We start from the raw sequence: 17,240 nt of genomic DNA, 5'->3' as shown, positions 1-17,240 counted from the left end.
TCCATAGTTTGTCGTGATTTTCACAAAATTATTTTATTTAAATTATATATGTTACGAACAAATGTCACTGTGTGTATTTTGATAGTTTTACTTAAATCGTAAATAATACCGTACAATATTCTGTTTTGCAAGAAGGGACCTATTACATCGTGTGCAGATACTTCTAACTTAAATATTACATATGTATGTATGTATACATTTTTACTCGTCAGGAGACATAAACGCGTTTTTGTAATTGAGTACTCTTGTTATTTTGAACTGTATGCGCATAGCTAACATTTTCAAAAATAGTAGCTTTAACTCAAATTAAATTAACCTGGACGGAATCCGGCTGAAATACTCGACTTCGTAAAAAATGGATATAAGAAAAGATCAAGCGAGGTAAGAATTATTTATTCGACTATTACTATAATACTATTTTTCCTACGATTAATAAGTTAAGCGTTAGGCCCAAGTGTTTTGTTTAAAACTTTCTGCACTTGTAAGCGACGAATTTATTTACGTATATATGTAATTATTAAAAATAAATATACATATGTACATATGCATACGTGTATGTATTAATGCGGATGTCTAGTGAAAGCTGTTTCCAATTTACTTTTACTGATAAATATTTTGACCAGTTCCCAAGTTCTTGCACATGCCTGTGGAAATACCTATATCTGTTTAATAAAAAATTATTTTGTTACCCCCTTTTTTAAGGTACTCAAGAGCAGATTTGTTGGCACTACGTTATGAAGGAAGTAGTCGCCAGCGCCCCCAATGTGCTAATCGAAATGAACTGCAGACTTTGAATTTTTGGAAAGTTAACGCTATTGCAAATGTCCCCAGCAACTATGCAAATCCAAATAAAATCAGCCTGTCCCCAGAGACGGATAACTCCAGTCTAAGCAGCTCCAATAATGGATTAATAAGCTCGCGGCGCGCCATGCGAAATCGGGAGCGAGCCAATAACTATTATCAGCGCTTTGCACCCAGTGATTCCCACTCAATGTGTATCGAAGACAAGGATAAAGATACACAATCGACGCAAAGCGTTCTGGGTGGTCCACCGTTCAAATCGTCAATCATCGATCATCGGAGCATATCTTCATCGCATTTAATGCCGGCATTTGCCAAAAGACGCTTCGCTGCAGTCAATTGCGGTAACGGCACTGAAAATGAACCGATAAACACCAATTGTGACGATATTGCAGTCGGGGAGACTGTGATTGTAGAGCTAGACCATACCCATGTATCCACTCCCACGCACAACCACAGCCAGAGCAAAGGCATGAGCTCCCCAATCAGGAAAGGCAGTGAATGGGGGGAGAGCTGTGAGAGACGTTCCAACAATGTCCAACAAGATCATGACCAATCTCTGGCATCTTCTCCGACGTTTTCGACGACTCGTCAGGAAAGGCGCATTGGGAGTGGTCGACTTTTGCCCAGAACCGATAATTGGGACTACAAAGGCCAACAGCAGTCATCATCTGGTATTGAAAAGGAAAAGGAAAGATCTCAGAATGGAAGTGGAAGTATTAACCAACAAAATCAAAGCCAGAACCAGAACCAACAGCGCCCGCGGACGTTTAGTGGAAGACATGGCGATCGACTTACTGAGCATATAGGAGATAGACGGTTTCAATACGACAACAAAAGATCTGTCGACAGGCAAGGAGTGAGCTCCCGCCGGTCATCAAACAAGGACTCTGGATGTATCCAAGGTCGGGGAAAGCGCACAAACATGTACCATCAGCATGACAGGCACGAAGAACCCGAGTGGTTCAGTGCTGGTCCGACGTCTCAGCTAGAAACAATAGATTTGCACGGATTCGACGATCACGACCACAATGATGAGCGCTCAGAGTTTGAAGACAAGGCGAATCGATTTCCGTCAAAGCCAAGTCAACTTGCTGAACCAATTGTAGTCGACGGTGCTTCAACAAGTAGCAGCATGTCCAGCCTAAACGTAGTCGAAGTGAAGACCAAGGACGACAACAAAGACACTGGGGAAAGTGTCATTCAGCCCCAACTGGAACCTACCAAACAAAGCAAAAACCATCAGCAATCAGGCCGTTTACCCTGTACCTCAAACTCCGAGGGTGAATTCAACTTTGATGCATTTCTCAACATGCACCCCCTGGATCCTACACTTATGGTAAATATAACCATTTCCTATAGTCGTTGTTTATTTTTTTGTATCGGCTTTTATGTAACAGACGAGCCAATTTAGCCCACTTCGTTTTTTATAGTATGTCACGCGGATTTCGTAGACCAACAATTGTCGTCACCACTACATTATTTACTCAGACCCTGCAGAAGTAATATACCCTTTTCTAATAGGACTCCGATTGTGTTTTCAGCCAAATTGTTCCGTTTTTAAGTGCTCCAGTTTTCGCAAATTTTTGTCACCTTTTCTCTTGTCCTTTTAAAAGCACAATTTAGTGTACATATTGCACAAAATACATCTGATGTATTGATAACCTAATCGGACTAAAGACAAAGGTTCACTTTGATATTATTATATTATATTGAAATGATTAGGCGGGGTCTCTTCGCAGCAATTCGACTCTCAGCGACTTACTCTCGCGTCAAAGATGAATAGGTGAATAGAAAGAGATTGGGATTGTTATGATTATCCTTCCTACGAGCCTCTCTGAACAAGTCTCTCAATACACTTTGCCTCAACAACACGAGCACACCAACCCAATAGACAAGGAACAAGAATAACGGAAAGAAATAATGGATAAGAAGAAGACGAGACTGATAGAAGTGGGAAATACCCGGGCAACAGCAGAGAACTGGACTATTAAAAATTTCGTAGTTAATTCATTCATAGCGAACCGAGCACAATACACTGAGAATTAAATTATGATCCGACATATATGTCTGTATGTACATAGATGTCTGAGTAACAATATAAGTAATTAGTTGCATACCAATAAATATATATATATGTGCATTTTCAATAACCGTAGAGTAATGATGGCGATGAGCAAGATGAAACCAAGGGAACGTCTCGCTTTAGCCGGTGGTTTCGACCCAAAGAAGCTGCAAATAATAATGAGCCATCTGGACTTCGGGAGTCAGGAGCTCAAGAAACTCACGGTGGGTCTTCAACATAAATTTCAAACAACATAAGCAAGGATTGCTCACTGCAACTCCTTTTATATTTCAGATATACCCAGTGTTAAGGACTTGGAAGCACAAATGACTAAAGTGAACCTGCGTTCCGAGTACACGAACCCAATAGCCGTGGCTTATGGGGGTCAGCAAGCTCAAGTGGAAAAGCCAGTAGCTAGGGATACTGAGGCCTTTAGGAAACTCCTGCAGCAACTGGGCTCCCAAAGCAGCCAGCATCAGCTGGGAAATGACGTTTATCATATGATAAATACTTCGAATGCTCACCAGTGCGCCAGTCAAAATACACATCGGCCTCATTTGATCGATCCTCAACAAAACATACTGCGGGATCACAGTCCTCAAATTAAGGAAGAAGACACGGAGTTATTTCAGCAACGCTTTAAGCATAGTGACTGCATGCCAAAGAGGATAAATGAGGCCATGGTGCAGCAGCAGCTGCAGCAACAGCAGCAGCACACCATCCAAGGTGTCCACACGCCAAATATAGCACTGGCACAGAAGCGAATGGAAGTTCACCATTTAATTCAAGGTAAGATGCTTCATACTTATCTTGAATTCAAGTTTGTTAGAGTGTGCGTAGTATTTCTCTTTGGCTATAATGTACTGGTAAACTGTACTGATTGCAGGCATTGCTCGAGGGGATGTTTCGGTTGAGTTTTTGGAGAAGGAATTGAGCAATCCCAGCACTGTGTCTCACACAAAAGATGTCATTGCAACCGTTCTTCGGGAATACTCAAATAGTAGAAGAAATTCTTTAGCCTATAAGCCAGCATACCCGAACGAAATGGATCACCACAGCTTGGCCCACCTATCGTTTCATCAAGTTCAGCCGCAACATCAGAACTATTCTGATGGTATGTAATTACGGACGGATTAATAAGTTCTGAAAATAATTCCCTAAACTTCCAGACCTATTCCCACAAAACTCGAGCAACCATGGTATAAGTCAGCATATTCGACACAGCAATTCGCCCACTCCTCTGGCGTTTACACCTACGTCTGTGCTACGGAAGATGACAGCTGATAAGGATACGCCTTACAATCAGACACACCAGCAATACCAAATGCATCCACAGAACACTAAGCTGCTTGCTCCAAACCCAACTGGAAATGAGCCACAGGCAATGTCCGCTCAACCTCGCATGATACTAGGTGGAGGAAACTATTCTATTAGTCCAAACAGCCCGCAAATGTCCCCAAAACTGCAGCAGTCTCGTAATCTGCCACCGATGAAATGGGCTCATGGTACGGTTCAAATGCCACAAGGAAAATCATTTGGTAAATATGGTGGAGAGTCAGAAAGTTAAATAAGCTAACTTTGACGCACTTATTGTATTTTTAGGCCGTCCTATTCTAAAGGGAAGTCTAAACACAGTACCGCACCAACTGACTGCAATGCCGTTTGGATCAAAAGCAGAGCTGCAACAGCAACAACATCAGCTCCAGCAAAGGTTTAAACCAATGCAGCCAACGGACTCAGTTTTGAACACTGAAAATGTGAATCAGAATATTCCTTATTCTGACGGAATCTCGCAAATGCAGCATCACCATTACCTGCAACTGCAGCAGCAGTCACACCAACCACTCAGACACAGAGTAATTCACGGAGCACAGATATCATCGTCAATTCCAGGTAGGAAAAGCGAATTTTTTCATCTTCTTAATCGTTTAACTTGAATCGCTTGCCCTATATAAATTCAGCTTGTCCCGACATCTCGGAATCTGGAAACTTAATCAAAAGTAATTACCACAGAGACGATCGGTTGCCATCTCCAACAAATAATCAATTGGCTCAGTGGTTTTCTCCAGAACTTCTTGCCAGAGCTTCTGCCGGAAAATTGCCGCTTTTAAATATGAATCAAACCCTTAGTTTGGAAGAATTTGAACGTAGCATCCAACATTCCTCGGCCGTAGTGCATAACTAGGCGTGTAACGCAGCGCCAGCTGCAGAAGAACGCTTTACTAGAAAGCACATTTAGTTGAAGGGTTCAATCATCAGTTTTTCTTTTATTTAAATCTTATGTTTACGCATACTATTGTGTATAGTGACATAGTAAAGAGGACACGTACTGTCACCAAAATAATTCCTTAAGCCACTAAACTTCGGTAACACTTCGGTACACTCTGGTAACTTCATATAAATTATATAAAGAAACTAAACTGTTCAATGTAGTTATTGATTGTAGTTAATCATATTGTAAAATATATTTTACTGTAAATAATATACTAAATTAATTATGTAAGACTATCAAATACTGGTTTGAACTTAAACAAAATAAACAAAGCAAGAATGGTGTCTCAAATTGAGTGAAATACACTCACTCGACGCAAATTATTCGTTTTTATTATGTTATACATATGTACATACAACTACCGATATGCTTTTAGTCTGATCTCTGTATATGTATGTATATGTGGCCTGCCGAATGAGTTTTTCGGAATGTAATACCTCTTTTTTGTCTTCTGAAACATATAACCTCCTAGTCATATTTGCAACATACAGGAGTGTATGCAGATTCTTGATCATCATCGTCAAAAGGTTATTTTGAAAAAAGAAGATAGGCGGAGAGCAGAAATATTTAATAAGGTTCGCTGATGTCAATGCTAATCCCAGCTGACAAGCTGCATGAAGTATTTTTAATAGGCGTTTTAATAGTTCTTTAATTGGATAATTTAGGGTGAGTTGGGTTTTTCACAATTGAGTACTGATTTATTAGTCCCTCGTTAATTAGTCTAATTCATATTCTTTCCTACGTCACGCGTCATGCGGCTTCACCCCTCGGTCGGATGGCTGCCTAAGCTACGGCTAACAAGCTTTTGGCTATTCTATGTTGGAGTCATTGCAGTGAGGAATCTATATCTATCCACTTCAAGGATATATTTGGAGCTGTAAGTGACAAATTATGTATTGTAAGTAAATTTGTTGCTCCATTTTGCAATATTTACGAGTTTTTGATTTGATGTAAGCATTCGTATGTTTCCGATCTCTTACCAGGACACTTTACGAACTCGATATCACCGCGCACTATTTCAGAATGGTGCGACGTTAGTATCCAACGTAATTCCATAATTACTTCAAAATAATTGTCTTACTACATTTAGCAATTCATTAAATCGGATCGACTAATACAGGGTAAGACAGATCGTATTGAGGGTTTAATTGGGTTTCACAGCATATGTAAACATCCGTGTGTTTATTCATTTAGCGAAATAGCCAAAATCTACCAATTTATTCTTAAAAAATATTGAAGATCAATAACACTATTATATAATCTTATACGACTATCATATGTCACAATAAGACATAATCAATTTTAATGTAAAGTAATAAATTTATAGAAACTTAACTAAAACAAGTTCTGAGGTAACAAGAATCTTAAATTGTATTGGTAATACTAGTTTGACTAGATGCATGGGTCATTAGACATTAGCCCACTCGTCTGTGTTTGGATCGTATGATATTTCTGAAAACATATGTATGTATGTAGCAAACTCAAATCTAATTCAAATTTAACATTTCCCACAGATAAAGCTGTATAATTTGTTGAATTAGGCTATCGATATATATTTGAATGTATTAATCGTTGATCAAAAGGACGCGAGTTCCAGATTCCAGGACTAGAGTTTTAGTCCTTAACACGGATACAGGATGGCTCAATGTTGTCGCATTCCTCTGAATCTGGATCGCTATTTTTGCTGGTACTGTCTCTGTGGACAATGTTCGTTTGACTCTGGTCCAGGTCTAGGTCCAGTCCTGGCCTCGGGCTGTTTTGCGATGGCCGGTCACTAGAAGTTGCCGTAGTACCTGCTGTACCAGCCGTTGGCAATGGTATTCCCGGAGCTTGCGTGCGACTGTATCCGGAACTAGTTGGCGGACCCTGGGCCCCGGCTGCGGCCGATCGTCTATAGACGGTGCTGTTCATTGTCAACTTTCGCACGTTCTTGTCCGGATGGAAGACTAGGATGTATACCTTTGGTGAGTAGAGACATACTAGTGCCACTGAAGCACTAAGACTTATTGAAATGCACAAGGTGGTAATTTGTATCTGAAACAATTAATGCGATGTTATTTATAGCTTTGGTTTTGATTTAGTTTTTATGTTATTTATGTTACACTCAAAATCAGTGTGTAAAGTCCAGAAGGAAGCGTTTCCGGCCCCATAAAGTATATATATTCTTGATCAGCATAAATAGCCGAGTCAATTGAGCCATGTCTATCTGTCCGTCCCTATGAGCGCCTAGTGCTTAGAGACTATACGAGCTAGAGCAGACTTCTGTGAAATGTCACTGTTACAATTGTATTTCAAAATTTCGCCTCACCCCCTTCCGCCCCCACAAAGGACGAAAATCTGTGGCATCCACAATATTGAAGATACGAGAAAACTAAAAACGCACATAGAGAATGACCATATCTACCAGATTGCCGTTCAGATCGTATAATTATTACAACTAAAACGAAACAGTCGATTTTCAGTGGCTACGCTGCGCACGACGCTCTGCGGACGCACACTTTTCGTACAATTTAAGCTCCGCCTGCCGGAGGAGAGCCATACTGACTAAGTATCGGGTATAAATGTAGAGTTGCGGTCGCACAACGATCCCCCTCGTTCTTTGTGTCTTGGTGTCCATGGTGTACATATTATAGCAAGAACGTACATATAGATTCGTAAAAACTTTTTAGTTTAATTCCACTAACCGACATATTGCTGTTGTAATAAAACAAAAACAAAATAAATTCGGTTATACGGAGTTTAGGCTATATTGAAAACAGTTTTAACAGGCTGTTAGGTATCAAAATGACACCCAACGATTTATATTTCGTTCCTGCTGTGTGTTCTTACAGATCCATATGGCAAACAGTCGTTCTCACTCAACTCAGAATTTGAACCGCTCCCAAAGCGAATGCTACTTGCCTAGCTCGAGCACGCAAATTTTCACACAATTAGCTTTAACAAAATGATGCGGTAAAACCCCAATTTTAGCCAATTCCTGGATTAGTCAGTATGTAGATTACCAATCAGACAATACCGGTAGCATTCTATAAAATTGTTAGGAAATACATACCTCGTAGGAGTTTCCAGTGCCGAAGTAAATGGGCACAAAGGCCAGCCAGATAATGCAAGTGGTATACATGGTGAATCCAATAAACTTTGATTCGTTGAAATTTTCTGGTATTTTTCTAGTTTTAATTGCATAAACGGTGCAGATTGTAATGAGAATCATATTGTATAGCTGCGAAAACAAAAAGGACATATCCTGTATTTTGCATTTTAGTATCACCTCCGTCCTATCTGGATAGTAAAAACGTGTTCCAGGTGGCTCCACTACCATCCAGATCATTGTGATCAGAATTTGTATTGCTGTACACAACATATCTCATTATTGTTTAGTTTTTGTAGTCACTGGATTTATAGAAATACGTTTCTTACCGATCAAGGATGATGTTATGACCACCTGCGACTGTGGGCTAATGTACTTGAGGCGCTGGGCTGACTTGGATGCAGAGTGGAAAATGCGAGAAATACGATTTGTTTTCGTGAGCAGTGCACTATAGATAATAGAAAACCCAACACCGATACCAAACCGCTGAAGCACGCAGGACCCAATAGTGGGCTTAGCGACCAGAGCAAAGGTGTTGCAGTAACACACCAATATGCCGAACAGAAGCGTGTAACTAAGCTCCCGACCGGATGCTCTCACCAGGGGCGTGTCGTGGTTTTTGGCGAACAGAACTATGACAATGATGGTCACTGCTATGCCTAATAAAGCAATGGCCATGGGAATGAGGGCGAATAGGGAGTTCCATCGCATATACTCAATGTCCAAAGGAAAGCAGGAAAGTTTGTCGGGGTACGGCCACAGGCCTGGGCCGCAGTCTTTGCATGTAAAATCATCAAACACATACTCGTATGACTCACAGCTGTCGCATATCCAGCAACAAGTATCTCCCTGGAAAAGTTTTTTCAAAATTGTTAAGACCTGGGTGAAATTGTATGGGATTGGGGTTTTATGAGTTGGTCATACCTGTTGTTTTTTAATCATTCCCACCTCGCATGGCAGGGAACAAGCTGATGTTGGTTGATCAGCCGCCTTATTCCATACAACAGTTTGCGAATTCAGTTGGAGACTATTGAACCATTTGCCGATAACCTACAAAATCATATATTTCATTATTTTCATTGAACTTAAACCAACAGCAAAGGGCGGTGATGACACTCATCAATGGGTATTATACCTTATAGTGATATCCTGAAGAGTTTTCAAGGCGTTGATAATTTAAAATATCGTATCTGGCCAGTCCATCACCTTGGCGATCAAACTTTACTTCGCTACCAGCCAGATCTTCTCAGATGAGATGACGGAAACAGGGACATTGGTTATCAGTTATCGAGAAAGTATAAAATTAAACTACGCAATTTTAACTACATAATACTTTACCTATAAATGACACGTTCAGCAGGTAATTGTTATAAAAATCCTTTCCATCATAGCTGGCCATTTCGGGGCATGCCTGGGACTTGCTGTCAATCGGCTTCCTGTACCACACAGATTCACTGTGTTGGTGCTTTTGCTGCTCTGTAGTTTGATCGCTTTGTGTATTGCACCGGTCGTTGTGTAGATTATGAAGTGCGTAGGCAAATGCATACACTGCATCCACTACGAATTGGGTCTTTGACTCCTGCTCGTATCTGAAACGATATTTAAAATAGATTTACAAATGGTCATTTACCACAATACAGATAACCATAAAGGAACAACTTGGACCTGTAGCTTCAAAGCTATGGTTCTTCCAAAAACTAAATTGTAGCATGTTTTTTTATACCCGATATTTAAAATGAGTATTGGGGTATATTAGATTTGTGGTAAAAGTGGATGTGTAACGTGTTACACACGTAACGTCCAGAAGGAATCGTTTCGACCCCATAAAGTATATATATTCTTGATCAGCATCAATAGCCGAGTCGATTGAGCCATGTCTGTCTGTCCGTCCGTCCGTCTGTCCGTCTGTCCGTCCGTTCGTCCGTCCGTCCGTCCGTCCGTCTGTCCGTCCCCTTCAGCGCCTAGTGCTCAAAGACTATAAGAGCTAGAGCAACGATGTTTTGGATCCAGACTTCTGTGATATGTCACTGCTACAAAAATATTTCAAAAATTCGCCCCGCCCACTTCCGCCCCCACAAAGGACGAAAATCTGTGGCACACATTTTTAAAGATACGATAAAACCAAAAACGCAGAATTGTAGAGGATGACTATATGTTCTAGAGTGTCAAATCTCAATTAGATCGTATAATTATTATAGCCAGAATCAAGAAAACAATTTCATTCTTTCTCGCTCTGTCTCTCTCTAACACACAGGTTTCATGGTCGGTTTTGCCAATTGCAAAATATGAGTTCAAGGATCTCAGAACCTATAAGATCCAGAGCAACCAAATTTGGTATCCACACTCCTGTGATATCGGACCTTGACCGTTTCGTGTCCAAATTTCGCCACACCCCCTTCCGCCCCCGCAAAGGACGAAAATCTGGGGCATCCACAAATCTCAGAGACTATTAAGGCTAGAGTAACCAAATTTGGTATCCGCACTTCTGTTAGATCTCACTATAAAACGTATCTCAGAATTTCGCCCCACCCCCTTCCGCCCCCACAAAGGACGAAAATCTGTTGCATCCACAATATTGCACATTCGAGAAAACTAAAAACGCAGAATCATAGATAACGACCATATCTATCATATTGCTGAATCTGGACCAGATCAGACCAGATTATAGCCAAAAGGAACAAATCAATTTGCACTGGCTACGCATCGCCCGACGTCACGCTCAGACTGATTTTCTGTCTCTCTCGCACGCACTCTTTGTCGTGTCGTTTAATATTAGCAGCGTCTGCCGGAGGAGAGCCATACTGACTTAGTATCGGGTATAACTGTAGAGTTGCGGTGTCCGCAGCAACTCACAACGTTCCCCCTCGTTTTTAATGTTTATTTTGATTTTTACACCAGATTTTCTATTTATAGTATTATTGTAAACAGTTATTTACCCTAAATATTTGGATGTATTTAGCTCTATCCGTGTAGATTGTAGATAGACTAAATTTTTCATCCTGACTAAGAAAATAATAAAGTTTCGTATACAATATAATTTGCTCCTGGGCAGAGATGCCTCGGTCTGTGTGTTTGAAATATCAAATCAAAGTCATAACATCCTCTAAAGTGCTGTCCAAACCGAGTCTGGTCAGGAGACTATCAAAGAAAACTTGAGTGAGACATTGTAATTGTAAATTTCTAAATGTGAAAATTTTGACACGTAATTTAAAATAAAAACGTGAAATCCAATTTTGAAATGCAAGACTCAAGCTCATGACACTGTCAAGTTAGTAACAATCGCTCCGATGGAAAAATGATTATGCTATTTTTTTTGGAGACCTCACCTAATCAATATTCTCTGGAATTTTTTAACTAGAAATAGATTGCACAATCGTCGTAGAACTTACCCGACTTTCTCTGACAGCCGTAGGCTTTTATCGCAAGTTTGTTTAATCTTGCCTTCGTTCTGTATAGCACTTGCATTGATATCGGGTGCATCAAGTCCGGTCGAAACTTGTGTCAATGCACAATTAAATGTATCTTCCCAGTACTCAGCAAACCAGGGATTGCGCTGATTCGTCCGTGGCGTGAGCTGCATCATATAACGATCGAAGTCCTCGATGATCTCCGACTGCAGCTCTACGGTAATAGCCCCTTCTGCTATTTCCTCCAAGCCCTCCAGTAGTTTCTGCTGCTTTCCCCAGCCGTCACTAGCAATCCAATGAAACTGTTGTGTCAATTTGGCCCGCTTTGCTGCTTGCAGAATACCGCGCGCATCTTCAGCCCGCGTAAAAAGCACAACACCCCGAGCGTTCGGCTTCTTCTGCAGCTTACTAATAATGGAGTCGAAAACTTTGTCATCTGCAGCACTGGGCACCTTTTCGGCAGCAGCTATACACACGTGTCGCTCGGTTGCTTCCTTATGAAATGCTTCAATCCCGTATTCCCCTGTAAAGAGAAAAGGTCGAAAATGAGAGGTAAAAATTAGTCGGGCTTGCCTCCTACTTCCACTAAGAGGGTATCTTTTAATGTTTTTGCTAGCATTTTCTCTACACGAACGCAGTATAGTTTTTTGATCGGCTATCGTATATTTGCATATACATATTTATGTATGTACATATGTACATACATATGTAATTTGAATTTTTACACTTACCGTAAGAGCCTTCTGAATGAATAGTGGATACATAGGACCAGTTAAAGTTCTTGATTATATCTACCAGGGCGACGGATTGAAAGGTATCTGGTGGCACTGTTCGAGCAAACAGATCAAAGCGTGATTTATCTGAAAGCGTTTTAGCGGTTGATGCAGGTGAGATTTGCGGTATATGAAAAAGACGCAGCAGATTGGCTACTTGTAATGACACTGAGCTGTAGGAACCGCCAATTACTCCAAAAACAGGACCCGATGATGCATTTTTTCTTAGCTGCGGGCTTGATGTGTCAGAACATTCAAAAACAGAGGTATCCAAGTTGTTAAGGGAGGCCCGCACGAATTGCAGCGACTGGTTCAGAGCATAGGTGTCTCTGGAGCAGGTATCCAGTATGTGAACACCTAGGGTAATACCCGGAAGTAGGTTGGTATCATTGTTTACGCGATCTATTGCATACAGCATGGCCTCCAGGCGCTGAACTCCTCTGTTGTACACTTTTGGTCCACATGGAGCACCATCGCCCTTCTCGTGGACGGGAAAAAGACCACCAAGTATTATGTCTCCCGGTAGTGAAACCGAGACAGTGTCCTGGGCATGCGTTGTGCTCGGTCCCTTCAGCTGCGCCACTGGACTCCAACACAAAACCACCAAGACAACAAGAGTTATATTACTACCGATCCGATTGACAAATAAACTTTCCTTCTGCCGCATCTTTACAAGTGCCCCTTTGTAGAATGTGTGTTTCGTTTCCTTTTAGAACCTCAGATGCATCTGAACTCTTTCGTTTACCATTGCGTCTAATTCAATGATTGAATTCACCCTAAACATACGCTGAAAGTAGAGAATACATATACAAAAAATGAAAAACATTTAGGATTTATAGGTCAATTTGAAAACCTATATTAAACTGATATACCATTCAAACATTTACGTTAGATTAAAGTTTTACGTTGGACAAAGTTTCGACTAGCTCAGTATCTTTACATATGTATGTATACATGCATGCATATGTACATATGTACACACACATATGTATATCAATATATTCAATAAATAGTATTATTATTGTTTTTCCATCATGTGCTGTGCCACTGTTAAAGTTAGTGCTTCATTTTGAGCCTGGACATTTGGGCCAGATGAGAGAGAAATGGATGTTTTAGTATATTAAGAGATGAAAATTAAGAAGATATGGATGGATGAGAAGAGAGCCAAGAAACTAAGAGACCCTTTTTACACCCCGATATGTGTGTTTGTATAAGTGTGAAAAGCGACCCACAAAAAGCTTTGAATGCAAGAACTTAAAGAAGTACCAACAACAGCAAGAATGGTACATTTGAGGATGGCGTTGTTTCGGAGCTGCGGACAATATGAGATTTGTTAGCAAAAGCACCAGCACAGCGCCCATGTACAAATCCATACATACATACATACACGATGTTAAAGGTATCAGTATGCGCAGCAAATTGGGACCTATTGTAAAATTTGTGCAATATAGAAAGCGTACCATGTAAATATATATATGTATACACTATACAGTGTTATATTTCTATGTATTTTATGTATAGCTATATTATTAATTTTTGTATATAATATTATTATACTTTAACTGATAAGAAACTAACTTAGTCTATTGAGACGTCAATATGTTTATTTAATCAAAGTTAATGTTCTGTGCATATAAGTGGTATTATTAAGGCTCTGTGCAAGATAACATTAGTCTTGCCCACTTCTCTCCCATTCACTTTCTCTCAAGGGATACTTTTGTTCATATACACTCCTTTCGATTTTAGTTTATAATTATACAAATTATTTTATTATATGGAATTTTACATACATACACATGTATGTATGTGTATATTTTTCAACGTAAAAATTTCGATACGTAAAAACTCACTATTTTTGTTATTAATTACTTGAGTCACAATTTATTTTAAAAAACTAATCATTCACTTTTCTTGAGCTGTACTAACCGTTAAGAGCGAACCACGCGCACTTCTGTTCTTTTCATTACCAGTAGATAAACTGATTTACACATGATAAGCCAAAACAAAATCAGTTCTTGTATTACCAGCAGCAGCAGCAGCAGCAGCAGCAGCAGCAGCAGCAGCAGCACAACAACAACCAACGAAGCAGCATTCGTAGCGGTGGTTCCAAGGAAAAGAAGGAGCCATCTACAACACCATCGATGGCCTCCTTCTAGCTGCCCGTCCATCTCTCTCGAAGCATTTTTCAGGAGCAAAAGCACCGTCAGTAGCATCCTGAAGAGAAACGACAACAACTATAAAAATACAGACCAGCTTAATCTCTTACTGAAGTTGCAAATAGCGGTAGCTTAAGAGAGCAGGATTCGGTCAAAGCTCTCTCTCACTGTAAAGCTTTTTTCTCTATTGCTCATACGCACCTTCAGCAAAGATAAAGACAACATTTTCGGACATATGCACGCACCACATGCCCTTATATGTCTCAATTGTTTAAATGTCTGTAATTACAATTACATATACATACAACGAGGAGGAACGTTGTGAGTTGTTACGGAGACCGCAACTCAACATTTATACCCGATACTTAGTCAGTATGGCTCTCCTCTGGCAGACGCTGCTAATATTAAACGACACGACAAAGAGTGAGTGCGAGAGAGACAGAAAATCAGTCTGAGCGTGACGTCGGGCGCTGCGTAGCCACTTCAAATTGATTTGTTCCTTTTGGCTATACAAATGATCCGATCTGATCCAGATTCAGCAATCTGATAGATATGGTCATTTTCTATGATTGTGCGTTTTTAGTTTTCTCGAATCTTCAATATTGTGGATGCCACAGATTTTCGTTCTTTGCGGGGGCGGTGGTGTGGCGGGTGTGGTGAAATTTTGAAACTAACTTGTCAAGGTCCGATATCACCGGAGTGTGGATACCAAATTTGGTTGCTCTAGCTTTTATAGTATCTGAGATACTTTAACTCAGATTTTGCAATAGGCAAAGCCGAACATGAAACCGGTGTTTTAGACAGAGACAGAGCGAGAGAGAATGAAATTGTTTTCTTGATTCTGGCTATAATAATTATACGATCTGGTTCAGATTTTGCACTCTAGAAGATATAGTTGTCCTCTACGATTCTGCCTTTTCCGGACAGACAGACATGGCTCAATCGACTCGGCTATTTATGCTGATCAAGAATATATGTACATATGTATATACTTTATGGGGTCGGAAATGATTCATTCTGGACGTTAGGTTAGGTTAGGTAGACGCGGCCGCCAAGCTCGCTCGGAGCCCAGCACACTTAGGCCGGTTTCGGCCCGTTGTGATACCGCTTGGGATCATTCCCTCCCTGCAGATGAGACTTCATGTCAACAGTTGTCCCATCCAGATGCCCTTATAAAGTTGACGATCTTTCTGGGACATAGCGTGGACATCTCCGAGATGTCGTTCAGAAAGGCAGAGCCCAAGTGATGCAGCCTCCTTCTGCTGAGAGCTAGACAGGAACAGAACAGGTGTTCCACTGTTTCCTCCTCGTCCTCGTCTCTGCAGCTGCGGCAGAAATCATTGTATGGGGCACCCAGCCTGTTTGCGTGGGTGCCTACTAGCCAGTGTCCTGTGAGGGAACGTATGACTGCGCTGCACCTTTCCCTGCCTAGTTTGCAGAGCTCTGAGGTGCGCTTCTTATCTATGGTCGGCCATGTTTGCCGAGCTGTGCGACAACGTGGCCCTATTTGCCACTTGTTGTCTATCAGTCGCGTGTACTGCTTCTTTATGATGAGCTTGCAGGTGGCCATAGGCATACAAATGTCCTCCTTATCTTGGAGAAGGGGGGTTGTAGTGCCAGATCTGGCCAGCTCGTCCGCTATGCAGTTGCCCTCGATATCCCGGTGGCCCGGGACCCATATAAGGCTGATAGCAAATTGCTGAGCCATCTCGTGAAGAGATCTGCGGCACTTCGCCACAGTAGCCGAGTTCGAGGAGATCGCGTTAAGTGATCTGATCGCAGCTTGGCTGTCGCTGTAGATGTTTAGATTGGTTGCCGTGGTGGTAACCGTGTGAAGGCAGTACAGAGCCTCCCTGATTGCTGTAACTTCCGCTTGGAAGACGCTACAGTGATCCGGAAGCCTGAAAGATTGCCTTATGTTAAGTTGTTCAGAGTAGATTCCTCCTCCAACCCTGCCGTCCAGTTTTGAGCCATCTGTGAAGATGCTTATGGCCTCGTCTGGGCCGGGGAGTCCCTCGAGCCAATCGTCTCTATGATGATGATTATGCTGAATGGAGTCTCCGTGTGCTCCATTGGAACTTGATAGTCCGTTCTTGCTGGGACCATGTTGTTTTTATTTAGTATAGATGAGTGACCTATGTTCTGGGGTACCCATTGTTCAGAGTCCCTAAGACGTATTGCTGCCATTTCTGCCCGCTCCTTTCCTGCAAAGTCAAGGCTCTGAAGGTATAACATGGCGTTTAGCGCATCATTTGGTGTAGTTCGAAGAGCTCCACTGATGCAGAGGGCGGCTGTTCGCTGAACCTTGCCCAGCTGATTGGTGATTGTCCTTTTTGTTAGGGCAGGCCACCAGACAGTAACTCCGTAGAGTATTATAGGTCTGACTATTGCCAGATATATCCATCGGACTATGCTTGGGTTCGTGCCCCACTTTAGGCCGATAGCTTTTTTGCAAGTATAGAGTGCTGTCGTTGCCTTCCTCACTCTATCCTTGACATTCAGGTTCCAGCTAAGCTTTTTGTCAATTACCAACCCTAAGTAACTGGCACTGTCGCTGAAGGAGAGCCTGTATCCGTTTAGTGTTGGGGGGTTGAGGGGCGGGACCTTGTATTTTTTTGTGAATAACACGAGTTCCGTTTTCGAGGGATTTAGTCCCAATCCGCGCGATTCTGTCCATT

At 41.4% G+C, this 17,240-nt stretch overlaps 2 protein-coding genes across 7 annotated transcripts; one reads left to right on the top strand and one right to left on the bottom strand.

Annotated features, from left to right (window-relative positions):
- On the top strand, nucleotides 1-5,429 carry LOC108164462 (protein cup). Of its 3 annotated transcripts, none has more exons than XM_033394293.1 (9): nucleotides 1-183; nucleotides 273-381; nucleotides 703-2,140; nucleotides 2,961-3,090; nucleotides 3,161-3,655; nucleotides 3,753-3,980; nucleotides 4,036-4,404; nucleotides 4,469-4,759; nucleotides 4,828-5,429. In XM_033394293.1, the coding sequence occupies exons 2-9, from the start codon at nucleotides 356-358 to the stop codon at nucleotides 5,049-5,051; spliced, it is 3,201 nt and encodes a 1,066-aa protein (XP_033250184.1). In that variant the 5' UTR covers nucleotides 1-183; nucleotides 273-355; the 3' UTR covers nucleotides 5,052-5,429. The 3 variants fall into 3 exon arrangements, with proteins under 3 accessions (XP_033250184.1, XP_033250183.1, XP_017155684.1); XM_033394292.1 differs by having other exon boundaries at nucleotides 1-187; XM_017300195.2 differs by having other exon boundaries at nucleotides 1-381.
- An 88-nt stretch (nucleotides 5,430-5,517) lies between these two features.
- On the bottom strand, nucleotides 5,518-14,562 carry LOC108164463 (metabotropic glutamate receptor). 4 transcript variants are annotated; one of them, XR_004473291.1, is made up of 10 exons: nucleotides 14,333-14,557; nucleotides 12,365-13,193; nucleotides 11,616-12,156; nucleotides 9,565-9,815; nucleotides 9,362-9,468; nucleotides 9,151-9,276; nucleotides 8,556-9,075; nucleotides 8,191-8,486; nucleotides 6,119-7,172; nucleotides 5,518-6,013 (listed from the first exon to the last, which is right to left on the bottom strand). XR_004473291.1 is itself a non-coding variant. In XM_017300196.2 (9 exons), exons 2-9 carry the CDS (start codon nucleotides 13,071-13,073, stop codon nucleotides 6,753-6,755), a joined length of 2,970 nt encoding a protein of 989 aa, XP_017155685.1. In that variant the 5' UTR covers nucleotides 13,074-13,193; nucleotides 14,333-14,557; the 3' UTR covers nucleotides 5,518-6,752. The 4 variants fall into 4 exon arrangements, 3 of the variants coding, with proteins under 3 accessions (XP_017155685.1, XP_033250185.1, XP_017155686.1); XM_017300196.2 differs by having other exon boundaries at nucleotides 5,518-7,172; XM_033394294.1 differs by having other exon boundaries at nucleotides 5,518-7,172; nucleotides 14,257-14,339.
- Between the last annotated feature and the right edge of the window lie 2,678 nt (nucleotides 14,563-17,240).

Source organism: Drosophila miranda, chromosome 5 (assembly GCF_003369915.1).
Source record: "Drosophila miranda strain MSH22 chromosome 5, D.miranda_PacBio2.1, whole genome shotgun sequence".
Classification (NCBI taxonomy): domain Eukaryota; kingdom Metazoa; phylum Arthropoda; class Insecta; order Diptera; family Drosophilidae; genus Drosophila; species Drosophila miranda.
This window is presented reverse-complemented; position numbering and strand designations above follow the sequence as displayed.

Excerpts from the sequence above, each read along its gene's own strand:
- LOC108164462 (XM_033394293.1), top strand. The coding sequence starts at position 356 with ATGGATATAAGAAAAGATCAAGCGAG. Across the intron at positions 3,981-4,035 it reads ACATCAGAACTATTCTGATG|ACCTATTCCCACAAAACTCG; the intron begins GTATGTAATTAC and ends CTAAACTTCCAG. Across the intron at positions 4,405-4,468 it reads GCCACAAGGAAAATCATTTG|GCCGTCCTATTCTAAAGGGA; the intron begins GTAAATATGGTG and ends TTGTATTTTTAG.
- LOC108164463 (XM_017300196.2), bottom strand. The coding sequence starts at position 13,073 with ATGCGGCAGAAGGAAAGTTTATTTGTCAATCGGATCGGTAGTAATATA. Across the intron at positions 9,816-11,615 it reads CGGCTGTCAGAGAAAGTCGG|ATACGAGCAGGAGTCAAAGA; the intron begins GTAAGTTCTACG and ends ATATCGTTTCAG. Across the intron at positions 9,076-9,150 it reads GAATGATTAAAAAACAACAG|GGAGATACTTGTTGCTGGAT; the intron begins GTATGACCAACT and ends AAACTTTTCCAG.